This window comes from Tympanuchus pallidicinctus, unplaced genomic scaffold, assembly GCF_026119805.1.
Source record: "Tympanuchus pallidicinctus isolate F22 unplaced genomic scaffold, pur_lepc_1.0 scaffold3, whole genome shotgun sequence".
Classification (NCBI taxonomy): domain Eukaryota; kingdom Metazoa; phylum Chordata; class Aves; order Galliformes; family Phasianidae; genus Tympanuchus; species Tympanuchus pallidicinctus.
In genome coordinates, this window is record NW_026294747.1 from 18,826,374 (window position 1) to 18,838,820 (window position 12,447).

At 37.3% G+C, this 12,447-nt stretch overlaps 2 protein-coding genes across 8 annotated transcripts in view; one reads left to right on the plus strand and one right to left on the minus strand.

Moving 5' to 3' along the window:
- The window catches only part of IFTAP (intraflagellar transport associated protein), a 41,353-nt gene extending 33,913 nt beyond the window's left edge, over window positions 1-7,440 (plus strand). For all 7 annotated transcript variants that reach the window (XM_052694615.1, XM_052694616.1, XM_052694619.1 and 4 more), the window contains one exon: window positions 4,890-7,440. In XM_052694615.1, the coding sequence (XP_052550575.1) occupies window positions 4,890-4,994 (105 nt within the window). In that variant the 3' untranslated portion in view covers window positions 4,995-7,440. The remainder of the gene's footprint in view (window positions 1-4,889) is intronic.
- The window catches only part of RAG2 (recombination activating 2), a 44,579-nt gene extending 36,534 nt beyond the window's left edge, over window positions 1-8,045 (minus strand). Inside the window, exon 1 of the mRNA XM_052694611.1 lies at window positions 7,945-8,045. The gene's annotated coding sequence lies outside the window, so the exon portion shown is untranslated. The remainder of the gene's footprint in view (window positions 1-7,944) is intronic.
- Window positions 8,046-12,447: the final 4,402 nt, after the last annotated feature.

The window sequence follows — 12,447 nt, forward strand, 5'->3', positions numbered from 1 at the left end:
TTTTAAAATCCCTCAGTGCTTTAAATTGTCATTGCTGTGAAAATTAAGTCTTGCTTTGCTTTATGACAGGACTGCTTAAGAAGAAAGATTTACCCTGGCAACATTTTGAAATGACTGTTCTCTGTCCAACAAAGCAACTCTGCTAGGGAAAGGCAACAGAATGTGGTTTCCTATTTGGTTTTCACAGGATATAATGGAAAGCCATTTCCTATGAAAAATAAACAATCTTATTTCAATGTAGGAGGAGAATTTCTTTGCTGTGGACCTATTTGTGAGAGACTTCAGTGGAATTTATTGCTAGGGAAAGTTTTGTGTACAAAGAGAAGTTCTGTTAAAAGCCAGCATAGAATTTGGCTAATTACTAAAGAACAGCTTAGTGAGTGACACAAGAAATTATTTGTACTGGCCAGCAATTTTGCTGGTTTTAGAAATGTGTTATATATTCAATATATTTCATACACGTATATTCTCAAACTTTATTATATGCAGCTCAACAACACAGACCAATCCAGAGTGAAGTAGCAGAAACCACATTCACTCCATGATTGAAGTACATTAGACAGAACATTTACTTCCTCTGTCCTGATATTTTTTCTCTCCTTTATATAGTATATCTATTTCATATTTTTAAATTAACTCTATGTATTAATATCTAGGTTTTTATTTGTTCTTATCTTCCATTTGCGTATATTTGACTTCAGTTGAATGCATATTTTTCATGCTCTTGCTGTTCACATGCATTCAAAGTAGGATTCATCTCACCTAACTTGAGCTCTGCTTTTAGCCTAATTTAGTGCTGTCGTCAGGAGGAAGAGATGAGCACATCCAGAAAGTGATTTATCCCACTTGCTGTCAGTATTTGTCCTCAGATGTAATATATCTGTTTGATATCAGAGGCTGACTGTCAGGCTGGTTCTTTGTTGGCTACTTTAACCTAGAAATTTAACTCTTCTATGGCTGAGATTAGGAAAGATGAATTCAACCTTTCTGTTCTCCACTGTTAGCATTTAGTTTAAGAATTTCAAAAAGTATTTTGGCCATTCAAAAAAGTATTTACTGTGCCTCTTTTTATCATTTTATCTGTGTGATGACAGCATCTAAAACCTGAAGTGCAGGTCCCACTGACTTCCTGTGATTTGAGATTTTATTGATAGGCCTTAAGACCGAGAAAGAACATTAAGACAGGATTGACTAAGTGAAAGAAGATGGAAGAGTTGTATCATTTTAGAGGCCAGTGAAGACAGAGATTGAGCAAGTTGTCCGGGATGATGAAGCAGTAGTGGAAAATGGACCGTGATGTATTGTCCAGTGGCCCTAACTCAAGACTTCTTTTGGTGTTGCCCTAAATCCTCCAGTACATACTAAGTTTCTATGAGATAATGGCATATATACCTTCTTCCCACCCCAGCCATCTTTTTTTTTTTCATTGTTATTGGCTTACTAAGTTTTCCTTTGAGCATACAATGAAAACACCAGTGAGTGTATGTGCATCCTTTACATAATTTTAGCAAGTGGATTTTAGGAGTAATTACACAAAAATGCAGGTATTTGGAAGAACAGGGACAAACTGTTCAGTTAACTTTAACTCCACACAGATTAATAACAATGACTGAGTTGCCAGTTATTAATGGACTTCTGAAAGTCTCATTTAAAGGTATTTTATTTACAAAATTACTTTGTAAAGCAATCTGCAGTAAAATACTTCAGTTATTAATATGAGCATTAATTTGGACATGCGGGAACTGTAAATGAAAATTATTTTCTTCAGAGAGTAAATCAAGGGAGCAATCTTAAGCAAACTGGCAGCTTTCTAATAGAGTAGAATTCTATTCCCAGAAAGCTTTCAAAAAGTTTTCAATTAGAGGTTAAATTAGAGATCTGAAATTCATATATTTCTCTCAGCACCTTAGGCAAAAATAACATGATAATAACTTGATCAGCTCAGAGGATTTTGTGTTCTGTTGTAAAATGTCTTCCTTTTGAAACAGATCAAAATTGCAGATTGCAGTATAAAAATTTTATACTACTTATCTGTGTGGAAGGCTGAAGTGAACACCTTCTTGGAAGAAGCAGAAAAAAAGAATCCTTACTGCTCTGAGAACTTGTTTGAGAGATGAAGCACACTGATAGATACGTAATGTGAATAAACTTTTCAACGTGCAATGAATGTGTAACAAAAAAATTGGTAGCAGTGAAATCAGATTTATTTACTTTGGCTTCCATCTCCATGTAGCTTTTTGGGTTTAAGTTTTTTTAAACAAGTGTTTCCAGTATTTATCTGCATTTGCATGAAAAGTTATTGGATTGATACAAAGTTGAACGCAAGGGCACAGTGAATGATTGTATGGTTTCTGTAACTACGTTAGCAGAGAAAGGAGAGATTTGTTCTTGCAGAATCCCTGTGAGGGTGTACTGTAACTTGAACTATTCTGAGCTTAATTACCTTGGTAATTAACGTGGTAAATTGACGTGGTAAAGAATATTGTTACAACGAAACTAACAGAAAAAATTGTTTGCATATTACATCATATTTTAGAAATGTTTTGTATTTCCTTAAAGGAAAGATGAGTGCTAATGAAATGTAATTGCTGTTACCAGTCATTAGCCAGCTCCTGGTACCCTTAACAATACAGAATTTTAGAAAGCTTTGCCTGTGGAAAAATAGAAACTGGACATAAATGTGGTGAGAAGGTCAAGGAGTTGACCTTAACAAGGTCTATCCCTAACAGGAAAGAGTGCTTGTTTGCAGGCTTTGTCTTATATAAACATTTATTTCATGTGCTGTTTATAAAAGTTAATGATGGTTTACCTGAGTTAGTCTGTGGACATAAGAAAGAAAATGTCTGCATGCAAAATAAATACCTTTCTGTAAAAACTCTATTTACAAAATTCTCTTTTCTTATTTATTAATGCCAATGTCTGTGGGTCTGATTTATGTGCTTCAGCATCCTTGAAGCCAATATCAGCCAGGTCCATGGAACAATGTAGATGATCAGTAAAATTATAGAAAACTGGAAAAATATTTCTTGGTCAGTCAGACAATTTTAAAGTTTACTTAATAAGGCATCCTTTACAAGGATATTCACTGCTGTGTCTGTTGGGTGCCCTGCCACTGGAGAGGAATCCTAGTGCTGCTTCTATGATTTATTAAATGGTATGAAGTGTGTCACTGCAGCTTCTGACAGAACGTTAACAGAAATTGTGTCATACTGTGTCTTCTATATTGGCTGGTGACCATAAGATGCTGAATGTTCTTCCTTGCATTCAGCAAAACAAGTAAGACTATTCATAACTTCAAATACACGGGCTGCTCTGAAAGTAATGCCTCCTACTTTATCACGTTGGCACGTATAAATTAGGGATGGTTGTTGGTGGTATGGCAGTAGAGACTGAACCTTCCCACCAGTATCCCACTACATGCTGTTGCTGTGTTTGACAGATGGCAGCAGAGGGGCAGTCTCATAAAATGGTGTCTGACATGGAAATGCATATGAAGCAAAAGTGTGTGAGTGAATTTCTCTGTGCAGGAAAAATGGCACTCACTGACTTTCTTTGATACTTGCTGAACACTTGTGGAGACCAAACAGTGGATGTGAGCACAGTGGGTGGTGTTTCAGCACTGGTGACACTGACGCTGGGTCACCTCTGCTGGTGCAGATTTTGAGCTCAGCATGCAGGTTCTTGTTTATTACTGGCAAACATGCACAGCTAATGGTGGTGACTATGTTGAAACGTTGTTTTGCAGCTATTTGCTCTATCAAGTAGTGTTATTGTGCTTTTTGTAGCTGTTGTAGTTTCTAAGGCTATAAATAGGAAGCATTACTTATTACTGTGTACTTAAGTAGTTACTAGCTTCAGAGGGGATTCATCAAGTGTTTAAAAACAAGTTGTTTTTTAAACAGATGTTTTGCTGATTTGTTACTGAAGTACATCAGACTTTGAAACACAGAGCCCTTGAGGAGATAAGTCATCTGTCATGGTTGAAATTTCTAGATACTTTATATTAACTTCTAAAAGGATAAGGAATATTCCTGTACAGTTTGGGCAGTGAGGATGTGTCTCCTGCGTACTTCTGGAATTCATTTTATGTAACTGGTTACTATAAACCTTTTGTGCTGTGGCTCCCTGCAGTTCCTTTTCAGCATGCGGCATGCTGTAGTTATTTGTTTTCATTATTTTATTTTATAGGCAGAGAGTTTATTCTCAGGTATTTCAGTGAGAAGCAATACAGAAATGCTGAGCAATATGTCAACAGAGAAAATATTGGCAAGTGCAGTAAGGCTCTATGTTCATCATAAACCAACCAGTGTTGGTTATTGTTTATTGGATACATGTTCATCCAAACCAACCAATTGCATATGTCTGACATGGTGAAAATTATTAGAGAATGAACATTGATTGTGTCATTTTGCATATTCCAGGCCTTTTCTTTGCCAAAACTGTGTTCTGGGCATCATTTTATGTTAGCATCAGATGAATGTGCACTGAGGTGTTGTGTGACACTAGCCCAAATTTTAAGGGTATGGAATCTGCCTTTGAAATTCAACATGTCTGCACATAACTTGCCCATATCCCCACAGCTCTGTCTCTACAAGGGGCAGAATTGTAATAGATGTGTGCAGAGGTTTTCAGATTCCTTGCCTCAAGCAAAATTAGCTAATGATATTCATTCAGATACAGAACAGTACAAATGGGGCACATTAAATGGCTTAAATTAGGTCAAATTGAATAATTGAATTTATTCTTTTACTTAAAAACAGCTTAATCAGCTGAGAGTGCTGGAGTCAGAAAAATAGTTTAATTAAATATTAATTAGAAGTTTATATTTTGAGCTTCCTTATCATTACTTGCAGCGATATCATTTATGTGTCTGTTTTTGTTCATTACAGCTACTGGGAGATGATGTTCAACCATTCTTACTTGATGAAGAATTTGATTATGACAACGTGGCACTGACCTCTAAGTTCTCTGAAGCTGAGCTGATGCCCATGTAAGAATTGTCTGAAGAGAAGGGGAGAGATGTAAAGTCCAGCAGGAGCTGAAGACTGAATCAGATGCACTCTGAATGGCATTTTGTGCAATGCTGATGAAATAGCATTCTGGAGAATAAATCTTACTTCTTGTACCCTTACTAGATGCTTTTTGTCTGCGTGGACAGTAAATGACATCCTCAGGATTTTCTTTGTTCCATCAAGGTGCCTTGGAGCCTGAGGTTGGCTTTCTCTACGCCTCCTAGTCTTAGTCTGAATGAAAACACAGATTAGGAAGGTAGTGCTTGCTCAAAGCCACTTGTATAGTAGCCCTTCAGCAGTGAGGAATGTTTACCATCTTTTTATATTTTGTGCATTGATTTGCTTAGGTATTCAGGTTGACTAAGAAGGTCTCTGTCAGTCCCTAAATCCAAAGGGAGTTTTGCATAGATCAGTGGCCTCAGTGTTGCTCAGCTTCTTTGTTGTTTTTGATGTGGTACGAAGCAGCTGGAAGATGTCTCAAACGAGAGCTGTGAATTCCCATTTGTTAAATAAAAAAATAATAAAGTAAAATCCCTGACTGCAGTAAAGCCCACATAGCCTCTAGGCATGCTGGAATAATTGCTCCATGAAACATAAACAAGCTGGTGTGATTCAGAATAGCAGGCATGGCTACTCTTGCTTATATTTGGTACTGACTAGCCTAAAGCTAGTCCTAAAGCTGTCTTTGCTTATTTCTTTCTGTAATGTAGAGCTGAAGGAACTTTTTGCAGCTGACATGTTGGTCTATAGACTCTTTCTTTGTCACTGCAAGATTTTAAGATGTGGAGTTATACCAGTGAATAAATTTGGGGGTATATTTTTCTTTCTTCTGAGTTGCTTTAGTTCTTCTGAGACATAAATATGCCAGGTTACCGTCAACTCTTTTGAGAGAGTTGATCAAAATTGCTGTTGTGTAACTACTGACAGTTAAACTTCTAGTGCTACAGAAATCCACCCAGACAGAAAGAAACATAGTGAATTAATCCATTAAAGAAATTGGCATTGAGAGGCTGTCAGATTTAACTTTTTTTTGGTTTCTGAGATGATTTTGGGTACCAGCTTATGGTTTATACTCGGCATCACTGAAATTCAGCAAGCTCTGGAGATTGATAGAATACAAGACTGTTTTGCTCCTTTGTCAGAAATTTCTAAGAGCAAAGAATGGGATGAATGAGAAATAAATTCTGGAAGAGGTCCAAGAGTAAATCCAGGAGGAGGAAATAGAAAGCCGCTCTACAAAATTAGCAAGGTCAGCCTTTGAGGGCATCAACAGAGAATCAGGGAATGCCACTTCCTTAGCATAGGTACTTAATGTAAATAAAGTAAATACAGTAAAGAATCTTTAGTTTAAGAAAGCTCTGTACCGTCTGTCATTTTGAAAATGAATCAACCTTAAAGATGGGCTTTTGTGAGTTCACAAAATGACTGACGATGAATTTGGCACTATTTACATATATATTTCTAGAAAAGTATGAAGTACAAATCTATAGATAAGTTGTGTTGGAGTCCTATTGTCACTATAGTCAGTGACGACTTATCCAGGAGTTCATAATGATCTTCAGGCCAAATCAGCTCTGGAAACTAAGTGCATTTCCTATTCATTTCATTAACAATCTTTTTCTGTACATGAGGGAGACATTCAGCCATTCGGTTCCTCCTCTCACAGGCAGATGATTCTCTTACCAAATGTTCAGAGTGCCTATTAAGCTCACTAAGTGTCATTCAGTATACTCATTATATGGTTCCATTAGATATAAAGAAACACTGCTGCAGAATCCCCAACAAAATGGGAACTCTGGTAACATTCATCCTAAGCAGAGAAAATAGGATCATTTACTTAAATTTGCATTACTTTTTGCTCTTTTTTGCTCTTTGTTAGCAGAGACAGATATGATAATCTCCACCACAGTGGAGATTAGCCAATGTAGGCTACCTTTTCCAAGTGTGACATATTGGCTTTATTGGATATACTGATGGTTGTTTTTGGCTTGTAACTTTTAACTGACTATCCTTCACAGAGAAGGCCTGTTTTCCTTTTCTCCATTACCAAATCATCATTTTAAAAAATGTACTTGATTTGCATTTTAGATTTTATACATATACATGGAGTTAGTTACTTGGATTTGTATCTATATTTCTGTGGTGTTTTGTAATCTGAATAATATGTATTTTTCCTCTTTATTATTTTAGGCATTCAGCATGGTAAGGTACACCCTCCTTTCCTGTTTATGGTTTTTCTAAACACTTTTCCAGTTTTCGAAATCATTAAGGGTAAAAACTCACAATAGAAAAGGAAAGTGTGTGCTTCCTGGAGTCAGCTTTGTGATGATTGCAGTAGGGAGTGGGTCTGGCTTTCTAACTCAGTGAAAGAAGTGTAAAATCTCTGATGTTGGGTGAATTCATAGGAAATAAAGGCTGTGTGATGGAACTTTCTAATCCCTCTGTATTCATGATTTCACTGATGTCTGAGATGCAGCAGAAATATGCACGTATCTCAGCCAGTGACCTGATCAGCTGTGAACTTTTTGCTTATTGAGGTGTTACCAGAAAGACTGCTTCCTACTTCAGTCTTGATAGATCCTGAGTCATGAGGACGAACTCTGAGTTTTATGAGAAGTTAGTACTACTTTCATTGGGTCAGAATTCTGAAGGGTTGTTTCCTCAGATGGTAATGGTCCAAGCATAGATATTAATGCTCTGAATTGCTTCTTGTGGGTGTGAAGGGAAAAGTAATTATTTAATGAGATAATGGCTTTGAAAGCATAAGATAAAAATTGAGGAAGTGAGAAGAGCTGCAGACAGATCTATCTGATTCAGACATCATTATGGTTCTAAATATATTTCTGTTAATGCACAAAGGTATCATTATATACACTTGTATATACACACAGTGCCACTGAAAGAAAATAATTTCAGTATGGAGAGTACTCACCAGATAATTCAGAACCTTTTGAAGAAGATGGCATGGAAACAAATCCCTGCTCTTATGGAAAAGACTGTTTGATCCTCTGGCCTTGATTTTCTGCTGCTGTAAACTGGCAGGGTTCCACTGAGGCCATTTGTGTTCATGTAGCAGGCAGGATCCTGGTATTTACAGCTTTCTTAGCTGAAAGAATACAAAACCAAATCAATTGCTGATTTAACTCTGCTCGATGCAAGGCAATATATACGGACCACTATCTTTATGAGAAAATATTCAAAGAGACAATGCAAACTATATGTAAAAAACATATTTTAAATTGTTTGGTTACTAATTTTATGCAAGTCATTTTGGCATTTTTCTAGTGATGTGTGCTTAGAACATTGTTTTTGCATTGATAAAAATATCAGATACATTTTCAAGTCATGTTCAAATAGTGAAACTTGATTATATATGTAACTACTAAGCAATCCCACTTCCTTTGAAATTTTTTGCCCTCTGCATCTTGGTGAGGAGTAGAAACAGACTTAGCTTTATCTCAAACTTGTTTTAAAATGGTCTGCTGTCCTTTGTGAAAACATGTATTTTATATAAAGGAGGATTCTCTCCATCTGTAGGAGAACACTAACTTCAAATTCCTAATTATTCAGCGACTTCATGCGTGTCATGGTGTGGTTCAGTGGCCACACAGTATCAATGGGACACTTGCATAGCAGGCTGATTTGTATCCCGTTCTTCCCTACCCTTGGTTTTACTCAGCAGTGTAAGCACTACCTTGGGAAATAGGAAGGCAGTGACTGGGAAGGCTGAGGCAGGGGTTCGTTAGCCCTGTTTGCTTGCTGTGGCTGTGCTGAGATGTCTCACAGCCCTTCTCCGCAGGCTGCAGCTCAGCTGGGGCTCTCTCAGTCCACCCCCAGTGAGGAAACCCCCAGCAAGGGATCTCACTGGCCTCCAGTTCCCTGCACCGCAGAGCTGAGTGCTTACACTAGCTCAGGGCATTCCCACTGCGGTGTGCTTTCTTGTGGCAAGGTGTCAGTTGGTGCAGGTGGGTCTGAGGTGCAGCATGTGTCCTGGACTGTGCTGGGAAGGACAGGTCCTCCCCACACTCCTCCTGGGCGCTCCCAGGTGCTATGTTTGCCAATCCCCCTGGGAAAACGGAGCCGACAGTTTTCTCTTGGTTGAAATGGTACTGATTAAGTTCACCTTGAAAGACTGAGCATTAAGGGCTCTTTGAAAGGTGATGAGAACACTGAGTTTGTGACTGCTGGCAGTTGGAAGTGATGCATTGTATTTTGCTGGCAAGGTACTGTAAGCCAGTGGTGCAGGTGTACAAGCTGTGAAAAGCCACGGAGTTAGAACAGAGATCATTTTACTGCTTGTTTATGAGAAGTTTGCAAGAAGAAAAGCAAGTATTAGAAAGCACTGTCATTTGTATAGACAGGCTAGTTTATTTGCAATTGCAGTGCCCAACAGTTAAAATGGAAATCAATTTTAATGCCTTATGAAAATGCAGAAATATTTGTCTCATTTACAGCACTTCCAAAGAGCACAGATAATAAAATTCCCCTGATTAACAATCTATAATTTTATGTGCTCTGTGGTGTCTAGTTCAGAACATCTATCCACATAAACATGCTTCAAAATAATAAGCAAAGATAGTTCTGAACAAACTCCCTAAATCTAACTTCACTCTGAATTCCAGGCTGTAGTAGCTCTCTCTGTATATTCAAGGCCCTCCCTGATCTGAATATCCCCAAGCTTTGAGCAAATAGATACTTTACTTTAAAAATCTCTAACCAAACATTCCTCAAGCAACCATTTAGCATCTGTTTGGACTACAAACAAAAACCCCAAAGCAGCTGGGGACCTGCCTGTATGAAAAGAACCTGAGAACACCATTAGAATTACTGCATTATACAGCGAGATTATAGTATTCTAAAGAGTAGAATTAAATGGAAAAAGATATTTTTCAGGAGAGTGATCTATACTAAAATATTTTGTTGGCTTGATAAAATTCTTGAGAATCTTTCAATGCACAATTGAGAAACGAGTGTAGTCATTCAGTAATTCATGTGGATTTACAACAGCTATCTCTTGAGCAATTAAAATGAGATTAAAAAATATGTGGGATTCTTTAGTGTACTTTGTGGCAATTCTAACACCATAAATTAAGGCTTTAGCCTCATTATGTCATATGTTACTACAGAATTCGTTCTTTTGTGGCTGCTGTGGTTGAATATCGAGGCAGCATTGTTTCTGGAGTGCAGGTGTGTACTTGCAGCAAGTAGACCTCACTTTCAGTAAGCTTTCTTGAACCCATCTGCTTTTCTGTGCATTTGTATAAAGCCTTGTAATATGCATTACGATACACATAATTCTTAGAAAGAGGCTTCATTTATTATGTTGCTAATGCTCCTCAGAATAACTTTGCTAGAGGACAAATTTTGCCCGTTACTTGGAAGTGTTAACTCTGCTGCTTGGATTTGCTGAATTTTATATATTTGTTCTTTGAGGGAGAAATGTTCAAATACATTTTTTTTCATCCTCTCTTCCTTATTTTTTATTTTGTCTTTCCTCCACAAGATTTACAACTGGCTTCCCTGCACTTGACAAGATACTACATTAATCCAATGAGCTACTTTCCTGTTGGATAAAATTTCACTGTAAAAAAGATGGAAGGCTGGTGCTTGGGCCAGGAAACATCAAAGCACCGTTAGCATTTCACACACCGCCTTAGCATTTGCAAAGCTTTCAAAAACAAACAATCAGTAAAATACAAATGATGGTCAGCCAGCAAACTGAATGAGAATTTAATTCCAAATTGCCTTTGTTTAAGTCAGCTGCCTGCAAGTCAGTTCCTCTGCCCACCAAGGATTCTGTTAACTAACATATTTCAAAATCCAGACTGTCAAAAATATTGACAGCTAGCACAAGCTGAGTAGCATTTTCTGCAGCAGAACTGTGATCTGTTTAAGGCTCTTTGTTTGGGGTTGTGAAACACTTCTTGAATTCTGCAGATTTATTTGCCATGCATGAACATTAATAACATAAACTGTAAAAAGAAAAATAATGGCTCAGTGGATATCTTCCTGCTGAAAGCAGGGAGAAGAGAGCTGATGGGAAGAGAGGTTGTCTGAACAGCCAAATATTGCCTGTGAATGTGACATTTCATGTCTTGCTTTTCATTCTTCTGCAATATTAGTATGAAAATCCTGGTTATCAGAAGAGTTGGCTGAATAACACTCTTTTTCAGACACCCAAACCCAGATTTATGAATATATTGGTGAATCAGCCATCCAAATTCAGATGGTTATTATTCCAAGAGTAATAGTATCACTCAGGCTGTATTTTACAAGGTGCTTGCAGCTGAGGGCATTTCCCAGTTGGAAGTATTCAGTCCTGATCACAAATGTTTGAATAAATGTTTATCTGGTATTGCTTATTCTCCTATAATTCTCAAAATTTCATTTTGTTCTTTTGATACTTTTCACTTGCTGCCCCAGAACCAACAGGTCAAAGTCAACCTTCAAAGATAATATTGAAAAAAAATACGTTGGAGTGCTCTAAACAGAAGTGATGAAATCAAGAACGAAATAAAATGAAATGATGTTAGGTTTAGGAGGATTGCTGAAATTGATGCCTACTAAATTTGGGAAGTAATTCTGAAATTGGTGGAGCTCATTTGCTAAGGACAATTAAAAAACATCTGAAAAAATATTGGAGACTATACTATATAGTCTGTATCAGTATAGTCTGCATCAGACAGCAACTGGATTTGATTAATATTTTCCCTCTAAGGCTTGGTATACATGAGAATGAATGGCTGGTGTCTGAAAGAATTTTACTTGTTAAGACTTGGGATTTCAGTTCTTATAATTGAAAAAGACTGCTTCGATATATTGATGCAGGTTCAGTCTGACTGTTTGAGTTCCAGAGCATCTCTACAAGCTCTTGATTTGTACACAGCCTGGACTGTCAATTTGTTATGCATCACTGCCAGCGTTTGTGCAAATGGGAAAAGATATATTATTCAAATATTTTGCTGTTCTGAACAACTTAGTTGCATTAAAATTGCACAGTAAGATAACAGAATAACAGAATTGGCTTTTCCCCCCTGCTTTTAAAAAAGCTTCATTTGGAAGCAAACTTGAGGCGGAATTTTGGATCAGAACCACATTAGTGTTTTGAGAAAACCTGTATCTGCATGTAGCTCTATCTGATGACATTGTGGCTCAGCTTTAAGCTCTCTGCCTAAGTAAACGACATCACTCTTGATCTTATTTTGGAATATACAAGGCTAAGCTTTTTCTGGAATCCAAAAATGCCATCAAGTTAATATTCGCAGAGCATGCTTTTTTTACTCTTTATTGCCCTTATAAATCTTAACTGCTACACTATATTGCAATCAATATCACATAATACATAGAGAACAGGATATAGCACTGCCACATTTTTAAGCAGGAGTGGGGAACCTTCTGCTTGCCAAGAGCTGAAGAGGCCGTTGGAATGCCTTTA